The sequence below is a fragment of the Heptranchias perlo genome, chromosome 1 (genome assembly GCF_035084215.1).
Source record: "Heptranchias perlo isolate sHepPer1 chromosome 1, sHepPer1.hap1, whole genome shotgun sequence".
NCBI lineage: Eukaryota > Metazoa > Chordata > Chondrichthyes > Hexanchiformes > Hexanchidae > Heptranchias > Heptranchias perlo.
Genome location: NC_090325.1, coordinates 3,508,668 through 3,525,816, shown reverse-complemented (window position 1 = coordinate 3,525,816; position 17,149 = coordinate 3,508,668). Strand labels below are relative to the sequence as shown.

Here is a 17,149-nt window from a genome sequence, read left to right as displayed (position 1 = left end):
GTATAGAATCCAATGGACCAATCCCCTTCCCCTTCACTCCGACTGTATAGAATCCAATGGACCAATCCCCTTCCCCTTCACTCCGACTGTATAGAATCCAATGGACCAATCCCCCTTCCCGTTCACTCCGACTGTATAGAATCCAATGGACCAATCCCCTTCCCCTTCACTCCGACTGTATAGAATCCAATGGACCAATCCTCTTCCCCTTCACTCCGACTGTATAGAATCCAATGGACCAATCCCCTTCCCGTTCACTCCGGCTGTATAGAATCCAATGGACCAATCCCCTTCCCCTTCACTCCGGCTGTATAGAATCCAATGGACCGATCCCCGTTCCCCTTCACTCCGACTGTATAGAATCCAATGGACCAATCCCCCTTCCCCTTCACTCCGACTGTATAGAATCCAATGGACCAATCCCCTTCCCCTTCACTCCGACTGTATAGAATCCAATGGACCAATCCCCTTCCCCTTCACTCCGACTGTATAGAATCCAATGGACCAATCCCCTTCCCCTTCACTCCGACTGTATAGAATCCAATGGACCAATCCCCTTCCCCTTCACTCCGACTGTATAGAATCCAATGGACCAATCCCCTTCCCCTTCACTCCGACTGTATAGAATCCAATGGACCAATCCCCTTCCCGTTCACTCCGACTGTATAGAATCCAATGGACCAATCCTCTTCCCGTTCACTCCGACTGTATAGAATCCAATGGACCAATCCCCTTCCCCTTCACTCCGACTGTATAGAATCCAATGAACCAATCCCCTTCCCGTTCACTCCGACTGTATAGAATCCAATGGACCAATCCGCTTCCCCTTCACTCCGACTGTATAGAATCCAATGGACCAATCCCCTTCCCCTTCACTCCGACTGTATAGAATCCAATGGACCAATCCCCTTCCCCTTCACTCCGACTGTATAGAATCCAATGAACCAATCCCCTTCCCGTTCACTCCGACTGTATAGAATCCAATGGACCAATCCCCTTCCCCTTCACTCCGACTGTATAGAATCCAATGGACCAATCCTCTTCCCCTTCACTCCGACTGTATAGAATCCAATGAACCAATCCCCTTCCCGTTCACTCCGACTGTATAGAATCCAATGGACCAATCCTCTTCCCGTTCACTCCGACTGTATAGAATCCAATGAACCAATCCCCTTCCCGTTCACTCCGACTGTATAGAATCCAATGGACCAATCCTCTTCCCGTTCACTCCGACTGTATAGAATCCAATGAACCAATCCCCTTCCCCTTCACTCCCACTGAATTGTGCATAGCTCCACCTTCTCTCCTCACTGTCTTCTTCCTCTACTCTTCAGCTCTGCAAACCTTTCTGTTTTTATCTTGCTGTCTCTTCCCCAACATAATTGGAGACACTCACTGTTGCCTATCTATTAGCTCCACAAGAACCAGTGGTCCCCAGGCACCTCCCCTGAGAAGTCACTCTTCATAGAGTGAGTGATGGAAAGCTCCTGGGCCAGAGGGGCTGTCAGAGCTGAGCCCAGTCCTGTCCTCACCGAACGTTCGATACCAGGAGCGATGGACAATGTGGTCAGCAGCAGCCCCGATTTCCATCGAACATCCCAGGAATCACTAGACAACCACCAGGTCTAGAGTCTCGAGCTCATTCCTCCCTCCCTCGCACAATCATAGAATCACACAGCGCAGAAGGAGGCCATTCGGCCCGTCATGCCTGTGCCGGCTCATTGAAAGAGCTATCCGATTAGTCCCACTCCCCCTGCTCTTTCTCCAATTTGGCATCCACGCTGATCCCTTTAATCCCATGAGCTTCTGCAGGGACACTGAGACGAATCCTAACATCGTGAAGAGAGCAGGGATAGGCTCGGCATAGCTCAGTACCACACTGCCTTCACCAAACAAACATCTCTGTAAGGACCTCACGGTACTCGCTCTTTCTGGTCGTAGGGACGATGTACTGGCACTACGATAATGACAACGACAGGGTCTACACTGAGGACCCACAGGGCAATCGTTATCCCCGCTCCATCTCCCAAGGGTTTCCAGGGATCGACGGTCCCATCGATACCATCTACTTCGAAAAAAGGGATCACTGCTTGTACTTCTTTAAAGGTTACAACGTGAGTATCTCTCATCTCCGATACACACCCGATACTCATCCTCTTCAACGCCATGTCACCAGTGCTGGGCCTTCCATTCCTTGTCTTGTTAGTCAATTGTCCCATTCCTTCAACAGGATCTCGAACACCAACACTGGTGGGGTTCACCCTTTGGCTGGGGGGGGGGGGGGGGAAGGAGTTGGAAGGACTGTTGACCCTTAGGTTAGGGGAGGAAGGGCTGGTGTCTTCTTGGATGGGGGGATTGGGGTGGAAGGACCATTCCATTGACACCTGTGTTGGAGGGGGAGGGAGGACTGTTCCACTGACCCCTCTGTTGGAGGGGGGGGGAGGACTGTTCCATTGACCCCTATATTGGAGGGGGGAAGGATTATTCCATTTACCCCTATGTTGGGGGAAGGGGGCGGAGGACTGTTCCATTGACCCCTATGTTGGGGGGGGGGGGGGGTTTTGGAGGAATGTTCCATTGACCAGCCCTACACTTAATTTGGGGTTAATGTTACCACAGTGTTGAGCCGGTGTTGGTTCTGTTCTAAACCACAGGTCACCGCATTCAGCATCGACCAGAACAGCACGGTGTCCGGATACCCCAAGAGGATCGTGGACGTGTTCCCACCGGTTGTCGGGGGCAACCACCCGCTGGGCAACCTGGACGCGGTTTACTACTCCTACACTCACGCCGCCGTCTTCATGTTCAAAGACAGAGCCTGTTGGAGGGTCGTCAACGAGAGGGACCGCGAGGGAAATGCCTCACTCCCGCTCAACGGCCTCCTGCCCCAGGGTCGCATCGCCGAACATTGGTTCGACATCTGCGAGGTGGACGGTTCCAGAACACCAGGCCGCCAGTAGGTGGAAAGGAGGCGGGGCAGGGATAGGCACCTCGAGAGGGCGGCCCGAAGTTTAATAACTCCGCTCCGCTCCTCCACTGACAAAGCAGATCGACGTACAGGCTCAACGGCAAATTGATTGCATCACGGTGACCTCTGATCTTTCACCCCTCCGCTACCAAGGTCAAAGCAGCCGACTGTTTTTTTGCGCTTGTGTCTTTTGTGCCTCTTAATATGGGCGACACCGGGCAAAGGGCAATCAGTGAGTTTAATATTACTGCCCATCACACCTCCCTCAAAGGGCAGTCAGTGAGTTTAATATTACTGTCCCTCACACCTCCCTCAAAGGGCAATCAGTGAGTTTAATATTACTGTCCCTCACACCTCCCTCAAAGGGCAATCAGTGAGTTTAATATTACTGTCCCTCACACCTCCCTCAAAGGGCAATCAGTGAGTTTAATATTACTGTCCCTCACACCTCCCTCAAAGGGCAATCAGTGAGTTTAATATTACTGTCCCTCATACCTCCCTCAAAGGGCAATCAGTGAGTTTAATATTACTGTCCCTCATACCTCCCTCAAAGGGCAGTCAGTGAGTTTAATATTACTGTCCCTCACACCTCCCTCAAAGGGCAATCAGTGAGTTTAATATTACTGTCCCTCATACCTGCCTCAAAGGGCAATCAGTGAGTTTAATATTACTGTCCCTCACACCTCCCTCAAAGGGCAATCAGTGAGTTTAATATTACTGTCCCTCACACCTCCCTCAAAGGGCAATCAGTGAGTTTAATATTACTGTCCCTCACACCTCCCTCAAAGGGCAATCAGTGAGTTTAATATTACTGTCCCTCATACCTCCCTCAAAGGGCAATCAGTGAGTTTAATATTACTGTCCCTCACACCTCCCTCAAAGGGCAGTCAGTGAGTTTAATATTACAGTCCCTCACACCTCACTCAAAGGGCAGTCAGTGAGTTTAATATTACTGTCCCTCATACCTCCCTCAAAGGGCAATCAGTGAGTTTAATATTACTGTCCCTCACACCTCCCTCAAAGGGCAGTCAGTGAGTTTAATATTACTGTCCCTCACACCTCCCTCAAAGGGCAATCAGTGAGTTTAATATTACTGTCCCTCACACCTCACTCAAAGGGCAATCAGTGAGTTTAATATTACTGTCCGTCACACCTCCCTCAAAGGGCAGTCAGTGAGTTTAATATTACTGTCCCTCACACCTCCCTCAAAGGGCAATCAGTGAGTTTAATATTACTGTCCCTCACACCTCCCTCAAAGGGCAGTCAGTGAGTTTAATATTACTGTCCCTCACACCTCCCTCAAAGGGCAGTCAGTGAGTTTAATATTACTGTCCGTCACACCTCCCTCAAAGGGCAGTCAGTGAGTTTAATATTACTGTCCGTCACACCTCCCTCAAAGGGCAGTCAGTGAGTTTAATATTACTGTCCGTCACACCTCCCTCAAAGGGCAGTCAGTGAGTTTAATATTACTGTCCGTCACACCTCCCTCAAAGGGCAGTCAGTGAGTTTAATATTACTGTCCCTCACACCTCCCTCAAAGGGCAGTCAGTGAGTTTAATATTACTGTCCGTCACACCTCCCTCAAAGGGCAGTCAGTGAGTTTAATATTACTGTCCGTCACACCTCCCTCAAAGGGCAGTCAGTGAGTTTAATATTACTGTCCCTCACACCTCCCTCAAAGGGCAGTCAGTGAGTTTAATATTACTGTCCCTCATACCTCCTTCAAAGGGCAATCAGTGAGTTTAATATTACTGTCCCTCACACCTCCCTCGAAGGGCAATCAGTGAGTTTAATATTACTGTCCGTCACACCTCCCTCAAAGGGCAGTCAGTGAGTTTAATATTACTGTCCGTCACACCTCCCTCAAAGGGCAGTCAGTGAGTTTAATATTACTGTCCGTCACACCTCCCTCAAAGGGCAGTCAGTGAGTTTAATATTACTGTCCCTCACACCTCCCTCAAAGGGCAGTCAGTGAGTTTAATATTACTGTCCCTCATACCTCCCTCAAAGGGCAATCAGTGAGTTTAATGTTACTGTCCCTCACACCTCCCTCAAAGGGCAATCAGTGAGTTTAATATTACTGTCCCTCACATCTCCCTCAAAGGGCAATCAGTGAGTTTAATATTACTGTCCCTCACAACTCCCTCAAAGGGCAATCAGTGAGTTTAATATTACTGTCCCTCACACCTCACTCAAAGGGCAGTCAGTGAGTTTAATATTACTGTCCCTCACACCTCCCTCAAAGGGCAATCAGTGAGTTTAATATTACTGTCCCTCACACCTCCCTCAAAGGGCAATCAGTGAGTTTAATATTACTGTCCGTCACACCTCCCTCAAAGGGCAATCAGTGAGTTTAATATTACTGTCCGTCACACCTCACTCAAAGGGCAGTCAGTGAGTTTAATATTACTGTCCGTCACACCTCCCTCAAAGGGCAATCAGTGAGTTTAATATTACTGTCCCTCACACCTCCCTCAAAGGGCAGTCAGTGAGTTTAATATTACTGTCCCTCACACCTCCCTCAAAGGGCAATCAGTGAGTTTAATATTACTGTCCGTCACACCTCCCTCAAAGGGCAATCGGTGAGTTTAATATTACTGTCCCTCACACCTCCCTCAAAGGGCAGTCAGTGAGTTTAATATTACTGTCCGTCACACCTCCCTCAAAGGGCAATCAGTGAGTTTAATATTACTGTCCCTCACAACTCCCTCAAAGGGCAGTCAGTGAGTTTAATATTACTGTCCGTCACACCTCCCTCAAAGGGCAATCAGTGAGTTTAATATTACTGTCCCTCACACCTCCCTCAAAGGGCAATCAGTGAGTTTAATATTACTGTCCCTCACACCTCCCTCAAAGGGCAGTCAGTGAGTTTAATATTACTGTCCGTCACACCGCCCTCAAAGGGCAATCAGTGAGTTTAATATTACTGTCCCTCACACCTCCCTCAAAGGGCAGTCAGTGAGTTTAATATGACTGTCCGTCACACCTCCCTCAAAGGGCAGTCAGTGAGTTTAATATTACTGTCCATCACACCTCCCTCAAAGCGCAGTCAGTGAGTTTAATATTACTGCCCATCACACCTCACTCAAAGGGCAATCAGTGAGTTTAATATTACTGCCCATCACACCTCCCTCAAAGGGCAATCAGTGAGTTTAATATTACTGTCCCTCACACCTCCCTCAAAGGGCAGTCAGTGAGTTTAATATGACTGTCCGTCACACCTCCCTCAAAGGGCAGTCAGTGAGTTTAATATGACTGTCCGTCACACCTCCCTCAAAGGACAATCAGTGAGTTTAATATTACTGTCCCTCACACCTCCCTCAAAGGGCAGTCAGTGAGTTTAATATGACTGTCCCTCACACCTCCCTCAAAGGGCAATCAGTGAGTTTAATATTACTGTCCCTCACACCTCCCTCAAAGGACAATCAGTGAGTTTAATATTACTGTCCGTCACACCTCCCTCAAAGGGCAGTCAGTGAGTTTAATATTACTGTCCCTCACACCTCCCTCAAAGGGCAATCAGTGAGTTTAATATTACTGTCCCTCACACCTCCCTCAAAGGGCAATCAGTGAGTTTAATATTACTGTCCCTCACACCTCACTCAAAGGACAATCAGTGAGTTTAATATTACTGTCCGTCACACCTCCCTCAAAGGGCAATCAGTGAGTTTAATATTACTGTCCCTCACACCTCCCTCAAAGGGCAATCAGTGAGTTTAATATTACTGTCCGTCACACCTCCCTCAAAGGGCAGTCAGTGAGTTTAATATTACTGTCCCTCACACCTCCCTCAAAGGGCAATCAGTGAGTTTAATATTACTGTCCCTCACACCTCCCTCAAAGGGCAGTCAGTGAGTTTAATATTACTGTCCCTCACACCTCCCTCAAAGGGCAGTCAGTGAGTTTAATATTACTGTCCCTCACACCTCACTCAAAGGACAATCAGTGAGTTTAATATTACTGTCCGTCACACCTCCCTCAAAGGGCAGTCAGTGAGTTTAATATTACTGTCCGTCACACCTCCCTCAAAGGGCAGTCAGTGAGTTTAATATTACTGTCCCTCACACCTCCCTCAAAGGGCAATCAGTGAGTTTAATATTACTGCCCATCACAGCTCCCTCAAAGGGCAATCAGTGAGTTTAATATTACTGTCCGTCACACCTCCCTCAAAGGGCAATCAGTGAGTTTAATATTACTGTCCGTCACACCTCCCTCAAAGGGCAGTCAGTGAGTTTAATATTACTGTCCCTCACACCTCCCTCAAAGGGCAATCAGTGAGTTTAATATTACTGTCCCTCACACCTCCCTCAAAGGGCAATCAGTGAGTTTAATATTACTGCCCATCACACCTCCCTCAAAGGGCAGTCAGTGAGTTTAATATTACTGTCCCTCATACCTCCCTCAAAGGGCAATCAGTGAGTTTAATATTACTGTCCCTCATACCTCCCTCAAAGGGCAATCAGTGAGTTTAATATTACTGTCCGTCACACCTCCCTCAAAGGGCAATCAGTGAGTTTAATATTACTGTCCGTCACACCTCACTCAAAGGGCAATCAGTGAGTTTAATATTACTGTCCGTCACACCTCACTCAAAGGACAATCAGTGAGTTTAATATTACTGTCCGTCACACCTCACTCAAAGGGCAATCAGTGAGTTTAATATTACTGTCCGTCACACCTCACTCAAAGGGCAATCAGTGAGTTTAATATTACTGCCCATCACACCTCCCTCAAAGGGCAATCAGTGAGTTTAATATTACTGTCCCTCACACCTCCCTCAAAGGGCAGTCAGTGAGTTTAATATTACTGTCCGTCACACCACACTCAAAGGACAATCAGTGAGTTTAATATTACTGTCCGTCACACCTCCCTCAAAGGGCAATCAGTGAGTTTAATATTACTGTCCCTCATACCTCCCTCAAAGGGCAATCAGTGCGTTTAATATTACTGCCCATCACACCTCACTCAAAGGGCAATCAGTGAGTTTAATATTACTGTCCGTCACACCTCCCTCAAAGGGCAATCAGTGAGTTTAATATTACTGTCCCTCACACCTCCCTCAAAGGGCAATCAGTGAGTTTAATATTACTGTCCGTCACACCTCCCTCAAAGGGCAATCAGTGAGTTTAATATTACTGTCCCTCACACCTCCCTCAAAGGGCAGTCAGTGAGTTTAATATTACTGTCCCTCACACCTCCCTCAAAGGGCAATCAGTGAGTTTAATATTACTGTCCCTCACACATCCCTCAAAGGGCAGTCAGTGAGTTTAATATTACTGTCCCTCACACCTCCCTCAAAGGGCAATCAGTGAGTTTAATATTACTGTCCCTCACACCTCCCTCAAAGGGCAATCAGTGAGTTTAATATTACTGCCCATCACACCTCCCTCAAAGGGCAGTCAGTGAGTTTAATATTACTGTCCCTCACACCTCCCTCAAAGGGCAGTCAGTGAGTTTAATATTACTGTCCATCACGCCTCACTCAAAGTTCACCCCTCATTCCTTATTTAACAGGGTTAAAGTGCAGCAGGTCAAGGGTCAATCAACAACAGCCATTCTGTGAGTAATTCAATGTCCTCCATTCTCACTCGAAGCACCAGTATATTCGGACAGTGGAGAGGGAGCTTTACTCTGTATCTAACCCATGCTGTACCTGACCCTGGGAGTGTTTGATGGGACAGTGTAGAGGGAGCTTTACTCTGTATCTAACCCGTGCTATACCTGCCCTGGGAGTGTTTGATGGGACAGTGTAGAGGGAGCTTTACTCTGTATCTAACCCATGCTGTACCTGCCCCGGGAGCGTTTGATGGGACAGTGTGGAGGGAGCTTTACTCTGTATCTAACCTGTGCTGTACCTGCCCTGGGAGTGATTGATGGGACAGTGTAGAGGGAGCTTTACTCTGTATCTAACATGTGCTGTACCTGCCCTGCGAGTGTTTGATGGGACAGTGTAGAGGGAGCTTTACTCTGTATCTAAACCGTGCTGTACCTGCCCTGGGAGTGTTTGATGGGACAGTGTAGAAGGAGCTTTACTCTGTATCTAACCCGTGCTGTACCTGCCCTGGGAGTGTTTGATGGGACAGTGTAGAGGGAGCTTTACTCTGTATCTAACTCGTGTTGTACCTGACCCTGGGAGTGTTTGATGGGACAGTGTAGAGGGAGCTTTACTCTGTATCTAACCCGTGCTGTACCTGCCCTGGGAGTGTTTGATGGGGCAGTGTAGAGGGAGCTTTACTCTGTATCTAACCCGTGCTGTACCTGCCCTGGGAGTGTTTGATGGGACAGTGTAGAGGGAGCTTTACTCTGTATCTAACCCGTGCTGTACCTGACCCTGGGAGTGTTTGATGGGGCAGTGTAGAGGGAGCTTTACTCTGTATCTAACCCGTGCTGTACCTGCCCTGGGAGTGTTTGATGGGACAGTGTAGAGGGAGCTTTACTCTGTATCTAACCCGTGCTGTACCTGCCCTGGGAGTGTTTGATGGGACAGTGTAGAGGGAGCTTTCCTCTGTATCTTGCACAAATTATCTTCAAAATGAGGAGTGAAGGGGATGAATTTTAAATTCTACTTGAAGTTTTGGAAATCTTTACCCATACCCCATCTGTTATTAATATCGAGGAGCTGTGAATGTGCTCGATGACGAGAATCCTTGAGCCCGGCCACTTGCGGTGAGTTGAGGCAGAGTTGGATCTGTTTGAAGTGTGGCTCTGGTGTTGTATCTCAGACACACCTGATTCATACTGTCTGCTTTCAGAGAGCTGAATGTACGTGTAAAATTCTGCTGCAAAAAGACTTGTTATATTTGACAGGGGTTATGGTTTGGTGGTTAGGGAATTGTATATAATAAACCTTCGTGATGCACTAAGAGGTGAGATGGTGAAATTATTGGGGAGAGCAGGTGACGGAGGAGGGGATGTGGAAATGGAAACTTCTCATCGATGTAAAAGTCGATGTCCACCAAAAGCAGGACAAATCCAATCCGGCCAATTACCGCCCCATCAGTCTACTCTCAATCACCAGCAAAGTGATGGAAGGTGTCATCGACAGTGCTATCAAGCGGCACTTACTCACCAATAACCTGCTCACCGATGCTCAATTTGGGTTCCGCCAGGACCACTCGGCTCCAGACCTCATTACAGCCTTGGTCCAAACATGGACAAAAGAGCTGAATTCCAGAGGTGAGGGGAGAGTGACTGCCTTTGACATCAAGGCAGCATTTGACCGAGTGTGGCACCAAGGAGCCCTAGTAAAATTGAAGTCAGTGGGGATCAGGGGGAAAACTCTCCAGTGGCTGGAGTCATATCTAGCACAAAGGAAGATGGTAGTGGTTGTTGGAGGCCAATCATCTCAGCCCCAGGACATTGCTGCAGGAGTTCCTCAGGGCAGTGTCCTAGGCCCAACCATCTTCAGCTGCTTCATCAATGACCTTCCCTCCATCATAAGGTCAGAAATGAGGATGTTCGCTGATGATTGCACAGTGTTCAGTTCCGTTCGCAACCCCTCAGATAATGAAGCAGTCCGAGCCTGCATGCAGCAAGACCTGGACAACATCCAGGCTTGGGCTGATAAGTGGCAAGTAACATTCGTGCCAGACAAGTGCCAGGCAATGACCATCTCCAACAAGAGTGAGTCTAACCACCTCCCCTTGACATTCAACGGCATTACCATCGCCGAATCCCCCACCATCAACATCCTGGGGGTCACCATTGACCAGAAACTTAACTGGACCAGCCACATAAATACTGTGGTTACAAGAGCAGGTCAGAGGCTGGGTATTCTGCGGCGAGTGACTCACCTCCTGACTCCCCAAAGCCTTTCCACCATCCACAAGGTACAAGTCAGGAGTGTGATGGAATACTCTCCACTTGCCTGGATGAGTGCAGCTCCAACAACACTCAAGAAGCTCGACACCATCCAGGACAAAGCAGCCAGCTTGATTGGCACCCCATCCACCACCCTAAACATTCATTCCCTTCACCACCGGCGCACCGTGGCTGCAGTGTGTACCATCCACAGGATGCACTGCAGCAACTCGCCAAGGCTTCTTCGACAGCACCTCCCAAACCCGCGACCTCTACCACCTCGAAGGACAAGAGCAGCAGGCGCATGGGAACAACACCACCTGCACATTCCCCTCCAAGTCACACACCATCCCGACTTGGAAATATATCGCCGTTCCTTCATCGTCGCTGGGTCAAAATCCTGGAACTCCCTCCCTAACAGCACTGTGGGAGAACCTTCACCACACGGACTGCAGCGGTTCAAGAAGGCGGCTCACCACCACCTTCTCGAGGGCAATTAGGGATGGGCAATAAATGCCGGCCTCGCCAGCGACGCCCACATCCCATGAACGAATATTAAAAAAAAGTACGTGATGCAGTGCGTCTCGTCGATGTAACATTACGTGACGACACTTCCTTCCAAAATGGCAGCTGTGGCTGTCAAAAGAGGAAGTGATGCAAAAGGGCTTCCTGCAGTGCGGTGATGGGGAAGGGAGAAGCATCATATCACCCAGCTCGTTGCTCGGTGGGGCCTCACTCCCCCACCTCCTCCTCTCCAGGTGGGCTATCACTGGGCTACGGGCGCTGACCGGCCTCCGGTACATCAGCCCCATATGGCCATCCTTCACAGGTGAGCCCAGCGAGTGAGTGTCGGCAGGTTATTCAACTCTGGACAGCATCATAGCCCAGCTTGACCCTCCACACACTTTTCCCAACAGATTCTCAGGATGGGGATCAGGAGTGGGGGGAACTCCACCTTGTTTTAACCCCTCACCAACCCAGGGGCACTGCGACCAATCGTGGTGACCCTCCCATCGATCCCAGCTGTGATTGGCTAACTCAGGACTGACAGTAGAGCTTAAACTGGGCCTGTCCTGATCCATATCGCACGGGCAGTGCTTATTCCCCTTGAGAGTACACACGAACAGGAGGAGGCCATTCAGCCCCTCGAGCCTGATACCCCATTCAATTAGATCGTTGCCTGATCTGTACCTCAACTCTATTTACCCTCCTTTGCTCCGTATCCCTCGTTACCCAACAAAAATCTATCGATCACAGAGCTCCAATTGTCCCCCAGCATCCACAGCTTTTTGGGGGGGAGAGTTCCAGATTTCCACTCCCCTTTGTGTGAAGAAGTGCTTCCTGACATCACCCCTGAACGGCCTGGCTCTAATTTTAAGGTTATGTCCCCTTGTTCTGGACTCTCCCACAAGAGGAAATAGTTTCTCTCTATCGACCCTATCAAATCCTTTAATCACCTTAAACACCTCAATTAGATCACCCCTTAATCTTCTACACTCGAGGGAATACAAGCCTCGTCTATGCAACCTGTCCTCGTAATTTAACCCTTTAAGCCCCAGTATCATTCTGGTGAATCTGCCCTACACCCCCTTCAAGGTCAATGTATCCTTCCTGAGGGGCAGTGCCCAGAACTGAACTCAGTATCTCCAGATGTGGTCTGACCAGAGCTCTGTACAGCTGGAATATAACTTCCACCCCTTTGTATTCCAGCCCCCTCGAGATAAAGGCCAACATTCCTTTAGTCTGGTTTTCAGTGCTCAGTGAGGTGACAGAAATCCAGTTCTCACTTGTGGAGGCGAAGGAAGAGCAAGGGGAGAGACACCGGCTCCGAGCAGCGATTGTGTTATCGCCATGGAGACCAGGGGGGTCTCCGAGGCCCCAGTGGGTCCGTGACCCCGCCAAGGGGGGCCGCCAGTCTCCAGTTAAACCCCACCTCCCCCACCATCACCCGGTGAACCTGTTGGTGTCGGAGGTCGGGCTCCGAGGGGGCCATGACAATCAAACAGCGTCGTTCTCGGTGAGGCCGGGTAAGGCGCTATATAAATGCAGGTACCTTTCCCGAATAAGTCCTCTGCTTTTGTTTCCGAATCCCCAACAATTTTTTTAAATCTCGTTGCACTAAGGTTTGCTGCCAGCAGATGGTGGTGTTGCTCAGCCGATCCCTGGCACCAGATCTCCTGGGTCATTCACACTGAACTCCCGGGTCTCCCATTGTCCAAATCCAACAGTTCTTCAATCCAAATCCATCCGGATGCCAACACACAGATTGCAGACTGTGCATGACGTCTAATAATGGAATCCCCTGAGGTCTTCTTCTCTCATCCAGTGAACCAGGCACAATTATCCGAGCCACGTCTTCCGAACTCTACCCTCCTGGTCCGGTTCTATGAATCTTCACTGCCCCTTTCCCTGGCCCTTCCTACAATAGGATGCCCAGAACTCTGCCCTCCCATTCCTGCTCCCACTGTATAAATCGTCCCTCTGCTCCTCCACAGTCCCGAGTCTCTTGCCGCTAAGAAAAGATTCCGATTTGCCTTTCCTGATGCCCTCACCCCTCCCCACAGTGACAAAACCCTCGTCCACACTTTCGTCACCTCCAGCCTCGACTATTCCAAATTCCAAAGCTCTCCTGGCCGGCCTCCCGTCCTACCACCCTCCGTAAACTGGAGCTCGTACAAAACTCTGCTGCCTGTATCCTAACTCGCACCAAGTCCCGTTCACCCATCACCCCCTGTGCTCACTGATTTACACTGGCTCCCGGTCCAGGAACGCCTCGATTTAAAAATTCTCATCCTTCTGTTCAAAACCATCCCCGATTTTAATCGCTCCCCCATTGGCGGCCGTGCCTTCAGCTGCCTGGACTCTAAGCTCTGGAATCCCCTCCCTAAACCTCTCCTCTCTCTCCTCCTTTAAGACGCTCCTTAAAACCTACCTCTTTGACCAAGCTTTTAGTCACCTGTCCTAATATCTCCTTATGTGGCTCGGAGTCAATTTTCTATCTGATAATCGCTCCTGTGCATCACCTTGGGACGTCTTACTATGTTGAAGGTGCTATATAAATGCAGGTTGTTGTTGTTGTCGTTGTGTGCCCAGGGTGAGCTCTTACACACGGGATCAAACACTTGCCGTTTATTAAAGATTAAATGTTACACACTCACAGCCAAAGCCCAGATTACGAAGGAATCTTAGCCACGGCAGATATACTCACATTACAGCTCACCGGTCCAGATCTCTCCCTTCTCCGTCTCCCAAACCTCATATTACAAAGGTGCTGCTTTTAAGCTGAGCTAAAAGTTATGATGAACCTTTATAAAACACTGGTTCGGCCACAACTGGAGTATTGTGTCCAGTTCTGGGCACCGCACTTTAGGGAAGATGTGAAGGACTTAGAGAGGGTGCAGAGGAGATTTACTAGAATGATTCCAGGGATGAGGGTCTTTAGTTACGTGGGTAGACTGGAGAAGCTGGAGTTGTTCTCCTTGGAACAGAGACGGTTGCGAGGAGATTTGATCGAGGTGTTCAAAATCATGAAGGGTCTAGACAGAGTAGATAGAGAGAAACTGTTCCCATTGGCAGAAGGGTCAAGAACCAGAGGACATAGATTTAAGCTGATTGACAAAAGAACCAAAGGTGACATGAGGAAAATCTTTTTTACCCAGTGAGTGGTTGTGATCTGGAATGCACTGCCCGAGGGGGTGGTGGAGGCAGATTCAATCATGGCCTTCAAAAGGGAACTGGATAAGTACCTGAAAGGAAAAAAATGTGCAGGGCCACGGGGATAGGGCGGGGGAGTGGGGCTCGCTGGATTGCTCTTGCATAGAGCCGGCACGGACTCGATGGGCCGAATGGCCTCCCTCTGTGCTGTAACCTTTCGATGATTTCTATAAAAGGCCATTGCATCACCTCCTCCACGTTCTTCACTCTTGGTTTTACACTGGGTATTATTAGCCCAACACACCAAAGACTCAGAGAGACTCCACGCCACGTGGATCTCAGGACGTAACATAAACTGCCTTAACTCTTTACATGTAGGGAAAAGAATAAATATATCGATATATCCGTGAGAAGATCGGAAAAATCCAAGGCTATTTGAGACAGTCACAGCCTGACAGATGTGTTGAGTCTGTACAAATCGAGCCAGTCAGCTCTGTCTGCAGGTTCTTAAATTCCAGATTTTAACTACAGATCTAAAAATGAAGCAGTATTACTGGCACAGGGCCGATGGGTCGAACGGCCCCTCCGTCTCCACTGCCTGATTCTATGATTAGTGATTCTCTCGCGTAAAATGGATTTCTTAACTATTTCCCAGTCTTGGTCACGGACAGGGATTTTAACCGTTTAGCGAGGGGTTAAAACTCTGCCCTCCCTCTTTGTCTGGTTTGCAGCTTAGAAATTTCCAGATGTTCCGTTCAAAAACCCGACTGCCCGCAGCACAGCTGGCGAATGGAATAAAGAAACAACCTGCATTCATACAGCGACTTTCACAACCTCAAGACATCCCAAAGCGTTTCACAGCCAATGAAGTACTTTTTGAAGTGCAGTCACTGTTGTAATGCAGGAAACGCAATTTGCGCACAGCAAGATCCCACAAACAGCAATGTGATAATGATCAGATAATCTGTTTCAGTGAAGTTGGTTAAGGATAAATATTGGCCACAGGACACCGGGGAGAACTCCCCTGCTCGACTTCAAATACAGGCAAAGGGATGTTTCACATCCACCTGAGAGGGCAGACAGGGCCTCGGTTTAACGTCTCATCTGAAAGTCAGCACTCCCTCACGACTGACCCTCCGACAGTGCGGCGCTCCCTCACTACTGACCCTCCGACAGTGCGGCACTCCCTCAGTACTGACCCTCCGACAGTGCGGCGCTCCCTCAGTACTGACCATCCGACAGTGCGGCGCTCCCTCAGTACTGACCCTCCGACAGTGCGGCGCTCCCTCAGTACTGCCTCTCCGACAGTGCGGCGCTCCCTCAGTACTGACCCTCCGACAGTGCGGCGCTCCCTCAGTACGGACCCTCCGACAGTGCGGTGCTCCCTCAGTACTGACCCTCCGACAGTGCAGCACTCCCTCAGTAGTGCCCCTCCGACAGTGCAGCGCTCCCTCAATACTGACCCTCCGACAGGGCAGCGCTCCCTCAGTACTGACCCTCCCACAGTGCAGCGCTCCCTCAGTACTGACCCTCCGACAGTGCAGCGCTCCCTCAGTACTGACCCTCCGACAGTGCAGCGCTCCCTCAGTACTGACCCTCCGACAGTGCAGCACTCCCTCAGTACTGACCCTCCGACAGTGCAGCGCTCCCTCACTACTGACCCTACCACAGTGCAGCGCTCCCTCAGTAATGCCCCTCCGACAGTGCAGCACTCCCTCAGTAATGACCCTCCGACAGTGCAGCGCTCCCTCAGTACTGACCCTCCGACAGTGCGACGCTCCCTCAGTACCGACCCTCCGACAGTGCGGCGCTCCCTCAGTACTGACCCTCCGACAGTGCAGCGGTCCCTCAGTAGTGACCCTCCGACAGTGCAGCACTCCCTCAGTACCGACCCTCCGACAGTGCGGCGCTCCCTCAGCACTGACCCTCCGACAGTGCGGCGCTCCCTCAGTACAGACCCTCCGACAGTGCGGCGCTCCCTCAACACTGACCCGCCGACAGTGCGGCGCTCCCTCAGTACCGACCCTCCGACAGTGCAGCGCTCCCTCAGCACTGACCCTCCGACAGTGCGGCGCTCCCTCAGTACTGACCCTCCGACAGTGCGGCGCTCCCTCAGTACTGACCATCCGACAGTGCGGCGCTCCCTCAGTACTGACGGTCCGACAGTGCGGCGCTCCCTCAGTAATGCCTCTCCGACAGTGCGGCGCTCCCTCAGTACTGACCATCCGACAGTGCGGCGCTCCCTCAGTACCGACCCTCCGACAGTGCGGCGCTCCCTCAGTACCGACCCTCCGACAGTGCGGCGCTCCCTCAGTACCGACCCTCCGACAGTGCGGCGCTCCCTCAGTACTGACCCTCCGACAGTGCGGTGCTCCCTCAGTACCGACCCTCCGACAGTGCGGCGCTCCCTCAGCACTGACCCTCCGACAGTGCGGCGCTCCCTCAGTACCGACCCTCCGACAGTGCGGCGCTCCCTCAGTACCGACCCTCCGACAGTGCGGCGCTCCCTCAGCACCGACCCTCCGACAGTGCGGCGCTCCCTCAGTACCGACCCTCCGACAGTGCGGCGCTCCCTCAGCACTGACCCTCCGACAGTGCGGCGCTCCCTCAGTACTGACCCTCCGACAGTGCGGCGCTGCCTCAGTACTGACCCTCCGACAGTGCGGCGCTCCCTCAGCACTGACCCTCCGACAGTGCGGCGCTCCCTCAGTACCGACCCTCCGACAG

The 17,149-nt window shown here is 50.5% G+C and overlaps 1 protein-coding gene across 1 annotated transcript in view; it reads left to right on the top strand.

The window, feature by feature from the left end:
* The window catches only part of LOC137322321 (matrix metalloproteinase-21-like), a 49,098-nt gene extending 45,814 nt beyond the window's left edge, over positions 1 to 3,284 (top strand). Inside the window, exons 7-8 of the mRNA XM_067985343.1 lie at positions 1,942 to 2,114; positions 2,655 to 3,284. Of these exons, the coding sequence (XP_067841444.1) occupies positions 1,942 to 2,114; positions 2,655 to 2,960 (479 nt within the window). The 3' untranslated portion in view covers positions 2,961 to 3,284. The remainder of the gene's footprint in view (positions 1 to 1,941; positions 2,115 to 2,654) is intronic.
* Positions 3,285 to 17,149: the final 13,865 nt, after the last annotated feature.